The sequence below is a fragment of the Anarrhichthys ocellatus genome, unplaced genomic scaffold (assembly GCF_004355925.1).
Source record: "Anarrhichthys ocellatus isolate YVR2014 unplaced genomic scaffold, GSC_Weel_1.0 scaffold12, whole genome shotgun sequence".
NCBI classification, from domain to species: domain Eukaryota; kingdom Metazoa; phylum Chordata; class Actinopteri; order Perciformes; family Anarhichadidae; genus Anarrhichthys; species Anarrhichthys ocellatus.
In genome coordinates this window covers 9,446,956-9,467,009 of record NW_022280042.1, presented here as the reverse complement: position 1 = coordinate 9,467,009, position 20,054 = coordinate 9,446,956, and the positions used below count along the sequence as shown (strand labels likewise).

The 20,054-nt window shown below is 45.8% G+C and overlaps 1 protein-coding gene and 1 long non-coding RNA gene across 3 annotated transcripts in view; one reads left to right on the top strand and one right to left on the bottom strand.

Moving 5' to 3' along the window:
* zeb2b (zinc finger E-box binding homeobox 2b) overlaps positions 1-19,021 on the bottom strand; it is a 76,508-nt gene extending 57,487 nt beyond the window's left edge. The window contains exons 1-2 of one of the 2 annotated variants that reach the window (XM_031852115.1): positions 18,445-19,021; positions 17,062-17,200 (exon numbers count right to left, since the gene is read on the bottom strand). In XM_031852115.1, the coding sequence (XP_031707975.1) occupies positions 17,062-17,134 (73 nt within the window). In that variant the 5' untranslated portion in view covers positions 17,135-17,200; positions 18,445-19,021. The remainder of the gene's footprint in view (positions 1-17,061; positions 17,201-18,444) is intronic. The other variant, XM_031852116.1, reaches the window with a different exon arrangement.
* LOC116386116 (uncharacterized) overlaps positions 18,534-20,054 on the top strand; it is a 2,905-nt gene continuing 1,384 nt past the window's right edge. The window contains exon 1 of the long non-coding RNA XR_004212941.1: positions 18,534-19,069. This is a non-coding gene — a long non-coding RNA (uncharacterized LOC116386116). The remainder of the gene's footprint in view (positions 19,070-20,054) is intronic.

The window sequence follows — 20,054 nt, the reverse complement described above, 5'->3', positions numbered from 1 at the left end:
ACATATTGATTCCTTTGAATTTACGAATGCCTGTTTCATAAACTCCATTTCCAAAGCCGAGGCCTCTTTAGAGCCCTGTCATTTTTCCCCCAAATGGATCAATTATGTGCCCACGTAATCCTGTTACCTGAGAAACCCACGCATACTTCTCCCATTTGCGGCGCTTCACCGGGCGCACAGACTCGCATTATGTGCACATAAACAAACTCGAGGTTTTTTTGTTTGTGAGTGAGTGTGTGTGTGTGTGTCCCCTCCTCCTCTGCTCCTAATATTAGCGATTGTTCTCCCCCCCGCGCTGTCGTCGTACGAGTCTCTCCCGGAGGGTTCTAGGGAGGCCTTTCCTCTGTTTGTCTCTGGTTTGTTTGTGAAGTTGAAGAAATCCCTTTTACCCCAATAAATTGCAATTCTACCAGCACTACATCACCACAAACATCACATCACATCCCCGTTATAAGCCACAGAAACATACATTTTAAATCCAGACAGCAGCTACAGTGCAGGATGATTGTCTTTGATAGATGCTCCCTCATCTCCCAACTATGCCTTAAGTAATAAACAATGCAGACGAGAGGGCTGCTCTGTCTGCTCCAAGATAAATACCGCTCTGTGGCTCGGAGTAGACACTAACTCTCCTAGTGGTTGGGGGTTCACATCCCAAAGGTGACATATTGGAATAAAATGAGTTCAACAGTTTCCAGAAGAAATCAACTTGTTTAATTATTTTTATTGGAAACAGTCAGAAATATACGATCCTTCTTGTTGCCTGACAGGATTTCCTCAGCGTGCGCTCGTTCTTTTAGTGGAGTTCATAAAATGTCCAGAATCACCAGTTGGTTTCTAGGAATAACCAGAGACGGAAGTGAATTTGTCTCGGTGTCGCTGGTGCAGAAACGTGTCGACAACTTAAGGGTTCCTCTGTGCTGCCATCACGGGGACGGCTCACATTCACAACCCGGGAGAAGCAGAGGAGTCAGTCTGGCTAGTGCCTGGGCAGTAATAGCATACAAGTGGTCACGGGTCATCCCGGTGCAAGTGTAAATGTTGGAGCGATACAGTGGGCTGTCAGGTGGAACAGAAATGTATGAAGAGCGACAGCAGCGGCGGTGCACGGGAGCTCTCAGCGCTCCACTAGATATCTATTTTACTATCTCACATTGTTGTAAAACCGAGAGAGAGAGAGAGACGGAGAGGGAGGGAGGGAGGGAGGGAGGGGAAAAATCAGTCCTCGATCTTATTTTCCACACTCCGGCGAGCGACAAGCGGCTCAGTTACACTACACTTGCACCGAACAATCAGTCTGGCAAAGGTTCACAAAACGACGAAATACCTTGTCACTTACTGCCTGACCTGATCAGCGGAGTGACTCGGACGGGAAAGAAAGAGAGGAAGGAGAAGGAGAGGAAGGACGAATCATGAAATAGAATAATCATGAAGGAGCTCTGCTGTGCGCGAAAGAGTTTAGACGGATTCCTTTATGTTCTTATTCGTGGTTTGTTGCTGGGACACATTAGTTTGTATATTTGTGACTTTAAAAACATACAGATGAACTCAACGAATGCAGCGTCTCAACAAGCAGCTCGGATGTGAACAACAGGAGGTAGGACGAGTGTAAAGTACATGGTTTGTCACATAGTAGAAAGTTTGGGGAGCTTTGAGGATGAGTGAGAGAGGTGATTGTTAAAAGTGAAGGGGGGGGGGGGGGACTTAAGGGGCTGACAGGCGGCTGAGTTCTGCTCACTGGACTTAATCTAAAAGAAAAAGGCTCGGTTATGATGAAAGGTCGACAGAGTATGTCTCAGCAAATTGGCTTTCCATTTTTTTTTTTGTGCAGCTCCACCGCCCTGGAGGCCTAATGACCTACGGCCTGCTAGCTCACCCCTTTCTCCCCCCCGTCCCCCCCCCCCCCCCCCCAGTGGCTCAAGAACGCCAATTTCTGTGAAAACTGCTGGTCTCGATGTCATCTCCACTAAAGGTTCTCCAAAATCAACGCTGGTGACAAATCAAACTAACAAACTAACTTTTGAGGCCATTTGTGTCCCTGCAGACCACGATACCTTCTTCACGAGCCAAGAACCACTGACAGAAGCACGACAACTTATCCAAACGTACATATTTCTGGAGAGACGGATAAACAAGGCGGATCAGATAGATTGGGGGAGAGTGAAGACCCGTTTGCGGCCAAGTTGAGAACACGATGGAACAGTTTGGCTGTGTCTTGTTCCAGGCCTGACATTTCTCCAAGGCCGACTATAATGATGGACAATGACAAGTAATTACTAGGGGCAGCCTACATGAGAGCACGAGATCAGCAGTATCTGTGATGTTTCTGGAAACTCTGAGCGGGACAGAGGACGGCGGCCAACATCCTGAGAGTATAGGTTCTGCTCCGATCCGAGTCCAATAGGAAAAAAACCACACCGTCGCAATTTTGATGTTGTGTTTTCCCTAACTTGCATTGAAACGTTTACAACTGCAGTTTGTGTGCCGAGCGAGCTGCTTGACCCTGAAAGCTGCTACAACCAAATCTACAAGGATGTCAATGAGGAAGTTCTGTATTTTATTTTCACAGATGTGTGGCTTTTCTCCAACAACAGCAGAAGATGCATCAGACAGCAGCACGGTCGCGTGTGTGTTTTTAAACCTGGATAAACCTCCGCTTCCTCACGACTCGCATGCATTTCCTTATTCCTCGTCTCGGCGCTTACAAGTGCGTTTCCTGACTGTTTTCATCTCTGTGAGGGGAAAGGTGTGTGTGTGTGTGTGTGTGTGTGTGTGTGTGTGTGAGGCTCTTACATGTCATTATTTAGTCTTGGGTGTTGATTCTAGCTGTTTGTGGGGGCACAGATGAACTCCGAATGCGACGCTAACGACGACGGAATACCAAATAGCCTCAATATTTTCCAAACAGCTTCACCTGCATGCTGGGAGAGCAGGGGGGGGGGGGGGGGTTAGAGACGGGGGAGCCGGTGTTGCAATCTCTCGTGTTGCACAGACTCCTCGGCGCTCCCCCTTTATAAATTACCTCATCAGTGACTGAAATTAACACTGATTCTTGCAGGCAATTTCTCAATTTCCAATGCTAATTAGCTTTTTCTCTTTACTTTTAAATTCTGTAGCACCTGTTTAGGGGGAAGACATCTTAGGCAGTGCAGGCGCATTTAATCACAATTTTAATTAACCATCCCCATAGATGTGAAAGAGAAGCAATTATAATGCAGATGAATGATGATTTTTCCACATTAAATTGTTTTGTTTCTTCGTTATGTTGATTGCATAAATACTGGCGCCGTTCAATTTTTATCTACTGTAATTTTGTAATTGTTTTGCAAAAAAAAAGAAAGCAGGAAACCCAGCAGCAGAAAAGGTTTGGATGGACCGAGATTGTCTGTTGACAAATTGTTTCATTTAGTTAACCCGTTAATCGCCAGAGGATTTGGCAGGAAGTGTCTTTTTTGTTTTCTTCCCCCCAAAACAACTGTCGTCAACGTCCTCGCTTGTCAATCATCCTGAGGTTTTAGGGCTTGTTGTCGGGGGGGGGGGGGTTACACTCTTATCTCTTTTGACCTCAACTAACTATTTAACCAAATGAAAGTCATCCCCTCTCCTCCCTCAGCCTCCCCTTTAACTACTGAGCATATAGTTGCAAATGAAAGCACAGATGGGTGCTACTGGAACGGACTCATAATCTTTATGCGCTCGTGAAAATATCATTGGGTTCGACGACGGCGCTTTAGACGGTGTTTATTGCCCCTTGTTCTCTGAAACTTTGCTTTTATGTTAATGTCACACCGACTGTTGCAGTAAAAACAAAAACACACCTCAAAACGCCTCCGCCGTCTTCGGCTGCCTTTTCACTTGGAGAGCGTTTTAGCAGAACTTTACACAAATTCAAGTGATGTTTTGATTTTTATGTTCTGATCAAAACCAGGAAAACATATTCAGGACTGAGGGTGTTTGGTTGTGTTGTTGTGAGAGGACTTCCTCTACAGATCTATACAGATCACTGCAGAGGGCCTGCTACAGGGCGGAAAAAACTCCCAGAATCCTCCTGTGTTCTGTCCTCCGCCCTCAGCCACCCCCAGCAACACTCATTCTCTAATCCCACTGAGCGCCGCTTTCAGTTTGCCCAAACACCATGCAGGGGAACTCCAACGGACCAGACACACACACACACACACACACACACAAACACCACTCATTCATATCTCTCTCCCAGTCACAGTGACAGACACTTACTGCACTGAGAGGGCTTTGCAGTCTAAAACCGCTCCGGTCATCTTTAACGTACGTACGGGAGGAAGAGGTTTTACTAAAGTCTCTGCAGTTTGAAATCCAGTGATTTTAAGAATTGTTGGAAATGAAAAAGGCTAAAATGTGCTCCAACAGTTTTACAGAAAATGACAGCAGTGATTGTTGTCCTTATACAAAATTGAGAATAATGATGTATATTATAACAGAAGGATTCTGCCCTTTGTTGGCATTTTAAATCTACAAACTTAGAATTATGATCTATTTTTTCTTTTCTGAAAATAGACAAATAGCACAGAGAGAAAACAGCTGAGTGTGTTTTTAAAAGCGTTGCCGCTCTTCCTCTCTCTGAATCGCTCCTGTGCGAGCAAAGCTGCAGTTCTTTACGGATCTATCTTAAATCATCCTGAGGTGCGTCTAAAAGGAAGAAGCGCCTCTTTGAATATTAGTGGCGATTGGCTGGAGGTAAACAGAGCATTAAATCCTGCAAAACTGTGGCAAGGCCAATACGGGCGCAGGACAATGGCTTGGCCCGGCATCTCTGAGCCTTTGTTCTCGGCTTAACAAAACTCTGCCGTCACACCGTTTTACCTCAATGCTGCCCTGTCGAAACGGCCATCAGCCCATCAGAGCACATGCAAAGCTCAGGACGGGCGGGGAGGGAGGGGGGAGGAATAAGACAGGGGGAGAGGTGGAAAATATTAGGAAAAGAAAGATTACGACAGAAGCAGGAGGAAATAAAAAAGTAAGGGCCAAGAGGTAAGACGTTAGAAGGGAAAGCAGACGATGGAAGCAGAGAAGGAAGAGATAAAAGAGACAAAAGGTGTGACAGATATGGGTTGAAGAAAAATCCTCCAAGGCCGTTAAAGGAGCAGAGTGTTGAAATGTGGGCTCACGGACAGTCAGAAGGGAAAAAGACATGAATAAAAACACAATACTCACCTCTCCTACTCAAGCTTAATAAGAATATATAGCAGCTGTGGGGAGGAGTGGGGGGGGGACGGGGGACGCAGCGTTTTGAACTTAGTGACGTGGCGGCGACAGAACTGGAGCAGCGAGATTCACTAAAAGTTTCATCAGAAAGTCCTTATCTGCTCCCCTGCGAGGGCCACGGCGAGGTTCAGGAGGAAGAAAAAAGAAACGGCACATCTGCGTCTGCTGTGACCTGTCTGTCTGCCAATTACCATGTGTGTGAGAGTGTGTGTGAGTGTGTGTGGTGTATATATACATTATATTATATATATATATATATATAATATAATATATGTACAGCTCTCTGTCTTTCTGCATGCGTGCAAATGTGCGTATGTCGGAGTGTGTATGCAGAACTGGCCAACATGTGTGAGTGTTTGCAAAGTGTCAGCCATTTTCAACAGAACATAAACGCTCGCTCGTAACCCCGCCTCTTCCTCGGACCGGTGCCTACCTAAAAAAATGAAAGGCTCGCAAAAATAAGAGCTGGAGAAGTCCTAACTTTTTCCCCTCGGCTGGTAATTAATATTCATCTTTTTTCTCTCTAAAATCTTAAAATATTTGTTTGTGGTGAGCAGAAACGTTCGTGCCAGCCTCATAGTGAACGTGCGATTCAGTTTCTACTTCACACACATGGGGAAGGAATCCACAGAGAAGCAAACAGTATCTTCTCCAGTTCAATTAGTGTTGATTTAAAAGCGATTTATTAGCACTTAACCTGAAAACTTGACCTGACGATCAGCATCTTGGATGTATTCAGCCTTCTACTGCTGCGACTCCCCCTCCCTTTCTTCCTCTCCTCCACTGTCAGGTTCTGGCCTGCCAATTTCCACTTGAAGCTTGACTGGGCCTGATTTGATGCAAACTACCTCGGGGTGAGGCGGGGAGTCGCACGGAGAGAGGAGGGGGCTGAAGCTGATGAACAGTTATGTCAAGTCGATTTCGCACCGTTGGGAAAAGGTAACCTCTCCGTCGGGGAGGAGACGGCGGGGGAGGAGGAGATAAAGGTAATACAAAAAAAAGAAAGGCAAAAAAGGCAAGGTTAGTGGAGTAGAGGGTGCTGGAGGAGGAAGGTGGGGTATAGGGGGGGCTTGTAATCGCACCGGGGTGCATCCACCCCTCCGCCGCTTCACCTCACCACCCTCTGCTTACCGCCCCGCGCAAAACGCTAACTGTCAGTGCGAGTACTAATTGCAGATGTGCCAGTCTGCCATCATAATAAAATCAGAGGCAGGGCGGACATTAAGCATGGCTGGCTCATTTGTGCGACTGCTGAAAAGGTAGCATAAATGAATATTTCATTACCTTAATTACGAAGGAATACTCCTTTCCGCCAGTCGTGGAATGAGTGTTGCTGTAACTAATTATGAAAAGTAATAACATTAGGGATACTGTGATTGCCAGTTTATAAGGCGGCGTCTGCTTGCTGTTGAGGTATAAACCATGTTGGGAAACATACGGAGCGGAGCGGAAGGAAGGAAGGAAGCGAGGGCTCGGTCTCCATCAAATCCACACATCTGCAAAAAAGTGGGGTTTGCAGGGATGAATGGAGCTGATTATTTACCCGGGGATGCTGGTGCGTGTTTGAAATTGCCAAGTGGATGTTTTAACAGGTATTAAGGGGCTCAGAGGTTATGAAACCCACTCGGTGTGTAAATAACAGCTTTCTAAAAACACGGAGAGCTCTTTAAAGCACCGTTTTAAATAAACAGAATATATCAGGACATGCGCTACAGCTACCTGGACCGCACAGTGAGACATGACGAATCCTTCACCACGCAGCCCTGAAGTACCTGCGCTAACAAAAGGCCAGACTACAGCAAAGAGCCACAAGCTGCACATTTGCATCGCTTGATCATCCTCCGGTCTGTGATGTCGGACACATGGCTCGATACCTCTGTCCGTTACTCACCTCTGCAGCCCTCGGCCACGTCCCATGCCTGGTGTAATGTACGACCACTGATAAGGTCGTAAAGAGGGGGGGGGGGTGTGAGAAAAAAGGCAGAGTACAAGGTCTGCTTTGATGGACATGCTAATTCCAATACCCCTAAGTAGTAAGAATAACAAAGTGGTGGGGAATTTATCTCAGGAATGCCGGACGATAAGGAAGTAGCTTCCCTTGGGTGGGGGAGAAGTAATTACAGTGGGCTGACTGCTTAGATGACTGACTGTCTGGCTGCTGGGATGGATGGAGGTAGAGGGGGGGAAATGGACTGGAGGGCCACAAGAAAACTTTCAAAGCAGAAAGGTCTGAGAGTGAACTTGACTGATATGAGAAGCTACATTTTCTCAGTGTAGACTTCTGGCTAAACTATGTTTATATTTGAGGCATCTAATTAAAGGTTTGATGGTTCAACAGAACAAATGAGTCTTTAAACCAATCACCAGAAAGAAGATACTCAACATTTAAAGCTCAGGGATGTCAAAAAAACAACCTCAAGCCCACGAGTCATAAAGCCTCGACCTAAACCAACAACCCGGCTGAGTCTCAGGCTGAGTCACACGGCCAGATCTGAGCACGTGTCTCCACAAATGACCCGATCTCAGTCGTCTCTCACAAGGTTTCTAGGTCAGGAAACGCCCACCCAACCCTCTGCAACCGGGCCTTCGCTCCAGCAAAGCAGCTTGATTAGGAGCCATAACTCGGGTCACATCACTCATCTGAAAAATGAGAGGCGTCAATAGTAAGCTACAGCCACAACCACACAAACCTCAGTGTTGTCACCTCATTATGCCTTTAAAAAGTAGATAATGATAATGATCACATGGCATCTGCTTGGTCCAAACCAAAACCAAGTCCTGGATTCTTGCTTGGTCACAAAACCAAAACTACAACCACAACCACAAAGAGCTGGGCCCTGTCAAACTCCAACCTCCAGTCCATTAATTTACTGTCACATATTAAAGACATTTTAACCGTATCTCTGACCTCCTGCTTGACCACCTCGCCCCTGAATCCAGACCCAAACTGCAGCCTGAAGCCACAGAAAGCTCCTCAGCCTCAGCCTGCGTTTGTCCCGCGTGTCAGAAAGGCTGAGGACAGGCCTGTCGGTGTGATTATCCCCCCGCTACCTGAGGAGGTGTTTGTTTGACATTCGCGTTTGACAGCGACGGGACACGAGGCGTTCAGGAGCGGGGGCTCCCTCTCCAGTCACAATCCATTAACACGTGAATTCACCTCTCAGAGTTTTTAACAGGGTCGACTTTGCTACACATGTCCACTGACTACACCACAGATGACATTTAAAGGGGAAGATGTGCTCCCTCCCTCCGTGTTTCACTTCTCCTTGACTCACTCTTGCCAAAGGTTAAATGTATGTCTGAATAACAACGAGGCCACAGTGTAATTTCTGACCATTTCCTCTTTCTCGCTGCAACCTCCGGTTAAGAAGGTGCTTGATCAACCCCGGGATGAAAGCATGGAAGTGAGTGAAATTTGTGCAACCGCAAAATGACCTAATTTCGTCTTAATCTCGCTTGGCAATCGGCTGCAATTAAATTGAGATAACACATCTGAATTTACTTCCACGCCAGACGGGGGGAAACCGGAGCACAAACGAAAGCAGACAAGTCCTCGTTAAAAGACAGAAAAAGGTAACGAGAGGGGTGCACTTAGGTGGCAGAGAAGCGGGACGCCTTGTGAATAATGAAGGACAGTAAGAAGGCGAGCCCTGATCAAATAGCATGTTCTATTATCCTGAATTAAAGGTAGGACGGTGTGCCGTAAAATGGGGTGAGTCGTGTGTGGAAAAGGCCTAGATTTCCAGATGTCACCGAGCCTTTATCTGGTGATCTGCTATTGATTGTTCCACGTGGCCACGACCTTGCCAGAAGAGCCCCCCCCCCCCCCCCCCGACAATCAAACCTACATCAAAGAGTGTGTGTTTCCTATAAATGTGTGTGTGCACATGTGGCAGCAAGCGGTAGTGCCGACATCAGAGCAGAAAACCGGAGGCTGCTTTCAACACTTGTTTGCACAAAGGTGTCGTCTCCGAAGCAGCTGCCGCAGAAAGACGAAAACGGGAAGAAAAAGAAATCATTTTAATGAGCAATCGAGGCGATTACTTTCTCTTTATTTTTCTACTCGTCCTCCGAAACGTCACGAAGCCGTACGGCTGACAGCAGTGATAAGTCACACACACGGAGCAGGAACGCTTTCACACACAAGCTGGAAGCAGCTGTTTGTTCTTTGATTTGATCTAGGTCGGTTTCTTTGTTGCTCTATTAAGACACAATCCTGTTTGTTAAAAGCAGATCTCTCCCTGTTCTGATCAATATTACTAAATGCTCTGAACTGCAGAAAAAATGAAAAACAACACACGATTTATACGTAAACACGGCAGGACATTTTACACAAATTCTTCCAAAAGCATGAATGTCCACCAACCCAAACACAAGTCTTAAAACTACGTTTAATGTGGTGGAACGGTTGCCATCCAAACAGCCCGTCTGGATGCTCGTGCACACATATACCATTGTTAGGGAGGAGAAGGTGTTTCTAAAGTTGTTTTTCGCTCCCCTGCCATTAGATTACGAGCTCTGAATGTTAGTTTACACCTGCTCAGCAACCTGTCGTCTGTCGCGCCCAGACTCCCTCGCAAATAGGAAAAGTCGACGCGAGGAAAATGTCGAAAATCACAGGCGAGACGCGGCGCAACAACTGAATAAGTGCAAACAGCAGGACGAGACGGAACGGATGGGCCAAATAAAGACTTTGCATTTTCACTTGAGAAAGACTCAAATGAGGCATGATATTTCAAAATGCATTCTGCTCCTCTGCAATGCATAAAACATGCCGGCTTAGGGTAAAGAGTGTACACACGTAAATGAAAAGTCCAAATGCATGCAATCATTTGCCGGACCACTGAAGTTTCAATTTCTGTGTTTGCTTTTTGTCAAAATCACGAGGAGTGAAAGGAGAAAACAGAGAAAACAACGGGATGAGACTCCGACAGAAACAAAGAGAAAACAATCACGGAGGCATGAAATAAAGTCAGGGAAGCAGGAGAAAGACATCTGACTGCTCTGCAACTTTACTTAGACTAGCGTGTCGCAGAACAGGTGCACATCCCCGTAAAGGGGGGAGTCGATACGACCTGTCAACTCCTGAGAAAAAGAAGGGATGGAGGGAGGTGGGTCAGAGCTTGACAGGCAGAACGCCGCCCACAGAAACACCTTTAAGTCTGTCACCTTTGCTCCATCACTCTCCATCTCTGCTTCTCTCGCACCATGTCCGAGCGGACAGCTCTCGGCTTATTTTCAGCATGCTCATATGATGCAGCAACAGACCCAAACTGCACTCATCCTTGACTGAGCATGAATTAACCCACAGCTTCAACATCTCAAGCAGATGCAGCAGAGCACTCGCTGTGGTTTCGAGTGGCTAGAAGACGAGCGAAAACCGGATTTTTCTGAGGCAATTCCTTCTGGGGACGAAGCACAAGTTCAGCTATAGTTCAGCCGCCATGCAGATACCAACGGTGACTTAAGCACTGGTTACGTGTAAAACTGCCTCCTTTTTTGACGATGCAGAGCAAAAGGCAAAGGATTAAGGTCAAACGCATGCAGGGAATGCCACGTTGCTGCCTGTGTCACCACATTGTTTTGGACCGATGCATCATTACTGCCGTTGAAACATAAAGGGAAGTCACAGGGCAGAGTTGGCTCGCTATTGGCTGATTCATGCCTCGGTGTTAGTCAGGCAACGGATCCCTGCCACTGCTCTCGCTTTCATCGTTCTTGGCAGTGGCAGTTGCTCTGTGTGTGTGTGTGTGTGTGTGTGTGTGTGTGTGTGTGTGAGCGTGCATCAGCCCCAAATACACTAACTTCTGCAGCATTTATTTCCAAACCAATATATCCCATCACAACAATAACAGGAATGTTTGAGTGACCAAAACAACAGTGAATACCGAGCAAGGGAAGAGTAGGAAGGGATGGACACAGAGGGGATGTACAAGCAGCAAAGAGTTGTCATACAAAGAGTTAACACCCCCCAACACCACCCGATTTCTCCAAAGCACGGGTTAATATCATGGCTGCCTGGTAAGGCATTATCCAGAACCTCTCGCAACAAAAGGCCCCTTTTGCAAACAGACTCCTTCTTTCCCCCCAGTGTCCAAAGGTGTTTGCTGAAGTAAATCTGCCTAAATCCTGCGCAGCTTGGCCAGGAGGAGGAGGGAGGGAAGGTGTACCGATAATCCTTCTTCTTAACCAAAAAGGAAAAAAAAAGTTCTGGGTGAGGAAATGAAAGAGAAGGGGAATAAAGAAAACTGGAATCCATATCACATGATGCCATTTAAAGAGCTGAGGTACCCCCCCCCCCCCCCTCCCTCCCTCCCTTCCATCTCCCCATCTTTGCATACATCCAGCCTGGGAACTGAATGATAAAGATATCTTGCTAATCAGTTCAATAAAGCAACAGATAAACTGCATTGTGCGTGTTTACATGAGGGGATGTGTGATGTGTTCTTTCACTCAATCAGAATGCTTTAAAGAATTCAGGAAAGGCTCATTTCAACCACCAAAACACTTTCTCTTCCCAAAACACTGTCTAAAAGAGCGCCGCAAAAGTGTGCTGGCAATTTCCTTTTTTTAAACATTCAAAGAACTTTTTGGAAGCACCTTGCTGCCAAAAAGCGCATCGTGAAGACACCTGCTCCCGACTCTTATCGCCTCCTTTAAGCACAATCCAATCGGTCGCAGCCAGGATTTTTTCTTCTTCTTCTTCTTCTTCTTCTTCAGTGCGAGTGGCCACGAATAGTGTGGGCATGCCATCTCGTAACACTATCTGTCTGTCAGTGGGGGCCCGGGTCCCTGCTAGAGTAGGGAGGCTATAAAAGGCTTGTAACCAGGGGACGACCAACAAACAACCACAAACACCCTAGTTATTTCTCTCCAACACCCACCCACCCTTTTCTGCCTCTCTCTCTATTTTTCTCCCTTCCTCTTCTTCTTTTTTTTCTTCCTCTCCTCTTTTGCTCTCCTTTTTTTTTTCCACCCCCCTTTTCATCTCAGGCCCTTTTCTGATGCTGAATGCAAATGTGTAGCCCTGCTGCTGGCGGCGAAAGGGGCTGAATTGTGATTAAGAGGGAGAAGAAGAAGAAGAGGAGCTCCTTTCTTTGTTCTCCCCCCGGGGGATGTTTACCAGGAGAGACACGGCGGATCAGATATGAAAGGCATTCAGGTCAGCATTGATGTGAGCGAAAGTGAAATCGTACCTAAGGCATTCCAAAGACCCGCGGTGTCAGGGGTCCGGGCTCGCGGTGCCTCTGCAAGTGTGTGTTCTCTGGCCGCCAGGCGAAAAAATATCTTCACACAAGCAGGGCGGTCGAGGAAGGAAGAACGAAGAAAAAAAAAAAGGAATAATAAAAAAAAAATGTAAAAAAGGAGAAAATGTGTCAAAAATGTTTTTTGGCTATTTTTTGGGAAGAGGAGGAACGGATGAAAGTTTTCTGTCCAGTGTCCAGGATGGAGTTGAGATGATCATTAGTTTTTTTTTTTTTTTTTGGTGTGTGTGTGTGTGTGTGTGTTGGGGGGGTGTACAGCCACAAGCCATGCTATTTGCTTTTATCTGCCTTATCAAAGCGTGAAAAAAAAAAACGGTGCATGTGTGTTGCTGCTGTGTGTGTGTGTGTGTGTGTGTGTGTGTGGAGCTGCTGTTGCTGAGCTACATTCCTGATTTAATTCCTTGTGGAAAGCACATATTAGAGGATTTGTTGAATAACATATCAGCTCGGAAGCCGAAGATATCACACTGCGACTGTCTCTCTGTGACACACACGCACAATAAAATAAAATAGAATCACGTGAATACAATAAGTGTAAATACTGCGGGCCCTTTCCTTTCAGAAATGGGAACATCCGTTTGCTCCTATATTCCAACGCTCTGCTTGAAATCACAGCGATCTCATGAGGGAAGTCCATTCATTTTACGTGCTCGGCTATATACACTTGACTCACACACGTTGAGCAGATGGATATATTTAGCTTGTGACGACTGCAGGCGAGGGAAAAATAAATAAATAAGAGAAAACAAGTGATGCAAAAAGCTACCGTACGCTCCGCAAAATAACAAGGCCTCACGCAGCACGCCAAAGTGCAATGTGCAGTTGTGACAGGACAAATATGCCTCCTTATTAGCCTGCATTGAGGGAGACCTGCTCGCCGTTTTACATGGAGTAATTGGAATGTGTCTATTTTGATTCAACCACAAGGCCGACGTTATAAAAATACTCCAGTAAGATTCATCCCCGGCTATCTGCTGGTCTGTGCACCACGACCCCCCCCCCCCCTGTAATTATTTCACTTGCTTAAACAAAATAATCCCTTATTTCCCTCAACATGAAAGCACCGCAGAACACTTTTCTCAGCTTCTTCCTACAGAGGAGAAAGCCATCAGGAGTGCAAGGTGTCTGCTTCGGCTGCTCCACACAACAGCCAACCCGTATGGGAATGGCAGCAGTGAATGGCGCGGTGGACAACCCCCCGCCACTATTGACGGTATAAACATGTAAATGAAACACATTACCACTGACAATCAATTGTCCGCGAGCGCCCTGCGAAACCTGCCCTCCTCCTCCCCTCTTTTTTTTTTCTTCTTAACCCCCCCCCCCCTTTCCTTTACTCAGTGACGATGGCAAAAAGCTGCCCCTACCTTGAGGAGGGAAAATCTGGGAGAGAAGGGAGGGAGGGAGGGAGGGAGGTAGATGGGACATGGCAGGAGAGAGGAGGGGGGGAAGAAGAGGAAGAAAGGGAGCACCTTGTCCCCCCCCCCCCCCTCTCCTCTCTCCCTATTCTCTACTGCGAATACAACTTTAAAAAGGCACAAGAATAATAGAGATGGAGAATTGTTTAGACTGGCAGAAATCTGGCATTGTCTGAGACTGAAAGCAAGGCTACCCCCCCCCACACACACACACTTTCCCCTATTTTTCTCCATCTTCAGCGTGAATCTGCAATAGCCTTAATAACCACATTCAGACTATTATATCAAACTCCAGCAGCCAGAGAGAGCGAGAGAGGGGGGGGGGGCTCGTCTTTCTGCTTCTACTTTTGCTGCTGCAGATTATGTAATCGGTGCATTTCCGAGGGTATGTCCCGACAACCATCATCGGAGGGTACGGAGACAAACGCTTCGAAAACTGGGTGACGCAGAATCCAACAACGAATGAAAACAACATCTGTATTTCCTCGTTTATCTTTTTCCTCAGACAAAAGATGCCACAGTTTGATGCAGAGCGTCTGCGTAACATCCACCTCAAAAAACAACATGATGACAAAGCAAGGCATTTCTTTCTTTTTTTTTAAAGGTGTGTTTGTGATGCTTGCCTTGTTTAAATAATGAGAAAATAAGGACAGGTGTGCGAGTGCTTTTCTGTTGGGCGCTCACAGCTGGATGTGACAAGCAACACCTGGCGAGGGCCAAACTCTCAAACACTTCACGCTGCCGAGATCAAGTTTCACACCAGGAGGGGAGAAGGGCTTTCATAGCGGTCTAACAGTGGGGAACAGGATGATAAAAAAATGTAATTTCTCAGGTTTTGTTGCTTTTAAATATCGCTGGCATTTCAGAGTCTATGAGCTGCGAGGCAGAGGCTTCACAGCGGCGTGCAGGAGGTTTGGATGAGGAGGGGATAAGTCATGAACTGTGGTTAAATACCACATGACAGGCTGGGCAGTGAGTGAGTAAAGCTACTGTAGCACCTCCAACCCTGAAGGCCAACAGTCATCTGGATGAGAATGTCATTGGTTAGACAACTTAGTGAGCAAATGCCTCATTAATACTAATTGGCACAAATGCTGAAAATGCTCCTTCCATTTTAAAAAAAAGGAGAAAAATAATCCGAACAATTCCAGTTATTCTGTCTGTGAGGATGCATTGAGTGAAAAAATATATCCGATCAAAATATAACACTGAGCCGTAATTACTTAATTAAAACAAAAAAACTACGTTAAACATTTAGTCATTTTTTAAACAAAAATAATTACAGGTGGCACACAAATTATAATTTTCATCCAAACATGCTGGTTTACACACCACCACCTCCAAAGGCTATTCAGAGGAATTAGCGTTAATTGTAGAGATTTCACATTTGTGTATATTCATCTGATTTGTCAGTTAAGGGAACGATGAGGGAGTCTGGGTGCATCCGCCCTCCATCTGCTTCAAAATTTAGAAAACTGGGTCTGTGTGCGCTGCATTTTTTGGTGCATTGGAGACGTTTTGTTAGTTACTGCTGGAAGAATCAGAGTCTGTCCCGCCGGCCGTCACACGCTTCGCCCTGCCCTGCCATCGCTCCACAGAGCCAGGCAGGAAGAGGACAGAGAGACAGGCAGGGAGACAGAGAGAGGAGAGTGGCCAAGCCTCAATAAGCCTCTGCATTCCCAGGGGGGAGGATTGGGGGTGAGGAGGGGAGGAGAGGGGGGGGGGGGGGGGATCATCAGACAGAGCTAGTTGTTATGGAAGAAAAAAGAAAAAAAGGGGACTCACATTTTACAATTTTCATCTCGAATGATATTAAATATATTTCTGTAAATGTACGTTCTCCTGGATGAAAGAAATAAATATATTCTCTGCCAAAGCTCGCCGTCTCTCGTCAGGTTTAAGGGTGTGAAAATTATATTTGCTTTGCTAATATTATTTTATCAAATGCTGCATTTGGTACTAAAGCCAGTCCCCCCTCCCCCTGACAAAACAGGTGGCCACAGATAAACAGGCTGTCATATCTCCAAATGTGTGTTTTTATTCTATTTTTCTTTTAAGACTGCAAAATGTAAATACATCTTTATATTGGAAATATCCAGCTCCTCTGTTATGCTCTTGTGCTATTTAGTGTGGAACAAAATGCTTGTCTGCTATCGATTGTATGAAATCAATAAATGGAATCTGATCTAGATAAATAACCTGTGGGGGCAGAGATTAAAAACTGTTGTGGAGAAAGCAAATGAAAGCCTCGTCTGAGCAGCTGAATCACAGCCTCGGTATTTCACACACACTGTCTCAGCTCGCCAGTGTGTTTGCAGCCTATATGGAATAATCAGGAATAACGGGGCCAGGGAATGTCACTGCAGATTTGCCTCTTGTGGGAAACTGTGCAGTCAAATGAAGAAAGAAAACCTACAAATCTCCACCTCCAGCGCTCCAGTCCAGACCCAATTAATGTCCAGCATTTATCTGACATGTAATCCAATTTATATATGATACCTCCACTACAATAAACTAGTGACAAAAGAAAACACATGCAGCTTTAAAAACTACAGCAACAACCGAAATGAATTATTTCACCAGTCTGCTGGTCCCGGACACCAGCGACAATAGGGCTGAATCACTTGAAAATGTGAGGTGATGTAAAGGCCCATATAGAGAGAAAAACATCACGGCGGATTAAAGCATGTCAAAACTCCAGTCACAAGGTAGGACTTTTACACCGAGCAGCGTTAGTCTGCCCCAGCCAGCGATGGTCTGAGTGACCGTTACACAGTCCCCCATGGCGGATTGTGTCCCGGCGAGAAACCAGCCGGCACCGCTACGCTCCAACTTTCAAACATCCACAAGTTTCCAACTAACCTCATCGCAACCGTCACAAAATAATCGCCTGAAAACACGCATTTTAAAACCGCTATTTTTTAAGATTCCAACGACCCGAGTGGGGCTGAAACACGGACGCATTTACGCACAGATTCTCCCCGGGATAGCGGTCCCTTTATCCCTGCGTAAAGAGGGAAGGCAGAAATGCGCACCAGCCGCGGACCCTCACACACCCCCGAACCGCAGTGGAAACCTCCAAACCAGGCGTACATCCAAAGATATCCCCCCGACCGCTGTTTGTATGATTTTCTTACCGTTTTTCCGTCTCGGGTTGGCTTGTTTTCGCCTCTTACACCTGGGGCCATCCGCCATGATCTCTTGCTTCATTGATAAGTGTGTGTGGGATCAGATGGCAGCTCGCATGGACTCGATTCCTTGATTTCAGCTTGATATCTGACGGGAAACACACACACAGATCAACACCAACAATGTGGGTATTAGCGTGGCGATCCACTTGCGCCGGACGCGCGACAAGAAACAGCAAATGTAAGTTGGATGGAGGGACAGATTATAAAAAAAGAAAAAAGAGCCGTGGGTGAAAGTATGAGAAGGAGCGGTGAGGGCATCCGTGTCCTTCTAATTTTGATTTTCAACTGATCGGCTCTCAGCTTAGTGGCATTAACAGCAGAGCAAACAGCAGCAGGAGGAAGGGAATTGTAATTCCTCTTATTAGAAAAACACAATTCATTTCGCCGATGAGGACAGAAGCAAAAACATCCATTGTTATTTCTTTCTGAAAAGTTTCACCAACCGGTTTGTATTTTTCTTCACTTTGAAGAATTTAAAAAATATTTTAATTCTTTCTATTAAAACTGACAGGATTTATTCACGTTTTGCGCCTCGAGTCCGGGTTCAGAACAGAAGCTGAATCCGGTTAATAAATCACATTTCTGTCATATTTTAGGGTCATATCCAGAGCTCACACGTTATAGACGGAAAAAGAGACTGAGCTGCAGCTTGGAATGAGGCTTCACTGTGTGGTCTGATTGAAAGTCATTTAACTTCAATAAACACTTGGTTTCGCCTGAGAAAATCACACTTCTCCCTTTAATAAACTCATTCCAACCTCTCTTGTCAATAGTTAATAAATAACAGATGGGAAATAATTGTTAAAATGTGCCAAATGATTCCGGACTTTAAGGGAATCTTTAAGGCACAAATGGCGCATAAACAAAAGCGATAAGATTCAAATCGCCTGTGTGGGATGTTCGCTTCACCAGCTAATTTATCAGCGCAAATACCGTTATTAGGATAAGTGAATATTGACAAGAGCTTTTGTTTGTTGTGGGTACTTGGACGTTTAGCTGGGTGATTAAGAAATACACAAATAAAATACAAGCTGTGGAGACTAAGAGGGAAAACGGGATGTAATCGCGTTTTTGCTTCCAAGGATAGCGGTGGTGTGCAGCGCCAAACGCCCCGCAAAAAGCCCACTTTCCCCGGCTCCCAGGAACCTACGGGACGCCTCTACATCACGGAGGTAAAAAAAGGAAAAACCGCTCGAAACAAACGCACCTATTTCCACCTGTGCAGGTAAGGCAAAGTTCTGCTCCAACTCTGACGCGGGCGCAAAGAAGTTTACTGTCCAAAATGTCTCCGAAAACACGCAATAAATAAAGAAGTGAGGAAGCACATACCTGATTTTAGGGAGTGTAAAGAGGTGTCTTGTGGATAAGAGTTGCGAGGAGGGATGATACTGGAGCGCGTCGGTGAGCGGATCCTTTTCCACCGGTGATAATAAAGCCTTAGAAATAAAGCCTTAGAAATAGTTGGGAGGAGGGAGGGACCGCTATTCCTGCAAGGGCAGGTTTACAACTGATGTCTTACACCCACTCCAGGAAACAAACCTGGGTAGGGACTGACGTGTTACGCCTCTTCTAATGACATTTTTTTTCTTTCCACCTCCTTTTCTTTGCCGTGTAACACAGAGGAGAAGCCCCCTGAAACGCACGCCACCTATCTTCACGGGAGGGGATAATTGAGGAGAGCCAAACGTGAGCATCTTCTGGGTTGAACGTGAAGTTTTTTTTTTTTCCTCCCTCTCTCCCCCTCTTCCTCCTCTTTTCTTTCCCTCACTCTCCTCTCTCTTCCTCCATCTCTTCTCTTTTTGAGTGAAACCAACTATGTCGGGCTTCGACGCGGAGCAACGACCAGGCGACAGTGTGTGTTTTTTCCCGTTCTTCGGGTGCATGCGAGTGTGTACGTGTGTGTTAGTGTAGAAGGGGGAGAAACTTGGAGCGCGTCCACGCCGGCCGCAATCATGTAAGGATGTTTTTTATATATTTCTATTTCCACTCCGTTTAATTTGCAGAAATGGCAGGGTTGATACGGCAGGATGCAGGGGCTGGCTGGGGAGGCAATTCCACATATTCTTCATTATTGTAATTGGCTGCGACTGCAAAAGGTTTGGGGATGTTCGGCTTTTATCTACGCTGCAAGAAATATCGTCTGGACATTGTCACTCTGTGTCAAACGTCGTTTCTTGCTTTAAAATGTGCCAAGTGTGGACGTCTCCACTTGTTTCCATTTCAAATGAACGCTTTCTTGTATTGAGAATAATTTACTTCACGTCACGGGTTCCTTTTCTTTTAATGTGATTCTACTTGTTTTATGAAATTATTGGAGAAAACTGAAAAACCTTTGGAAACGAGCACAATTTGTGTCTTTTTGCTAAAAACTAAGATTGCAAAGGTAAAAAAACAAACTCTTTAGATGGACTGTTTTTGCATGGCAACATTACACGTGTGGTTTATTACCTGTGATGAACCTGCAGCATGAACGCGTGCTGCAGGTGCACCAATGCCTGTATAATATGAATGCATGTAAACTCCACATATGGAGGAAAAACATATTTATATTCTTGCTTCTGCTTATTAGCTCAAGCTATTTTCAAATTGCACCCCCGAATGAAAATGAACCAAAGTGAATCCAAAATAAGTGGGATATTATACAGCACCAAGTACAACCCAGCAGTGACAGAGAGGACTGCAGCCTCTGTAGGAATATTCTCATGATACTAAAGGAGCTGAAAAAAGACCATAAAGTAGAATAAAGTGATGGTGAAGTTACTACAGAGAGCCGCAGACACACTGCGAGTCCCTGCAGGAATATTACAGGACTATCATAGGAGTATTACAGTCATTTTTCCTTCTGGACGCCACTTAACAGGATGAATCTCGCATTTATTAAAGAAGTCAACCATATCAGCCATGTCTGAGGGAGAGAGGGGGGGGGGGGGGGGGGGGGG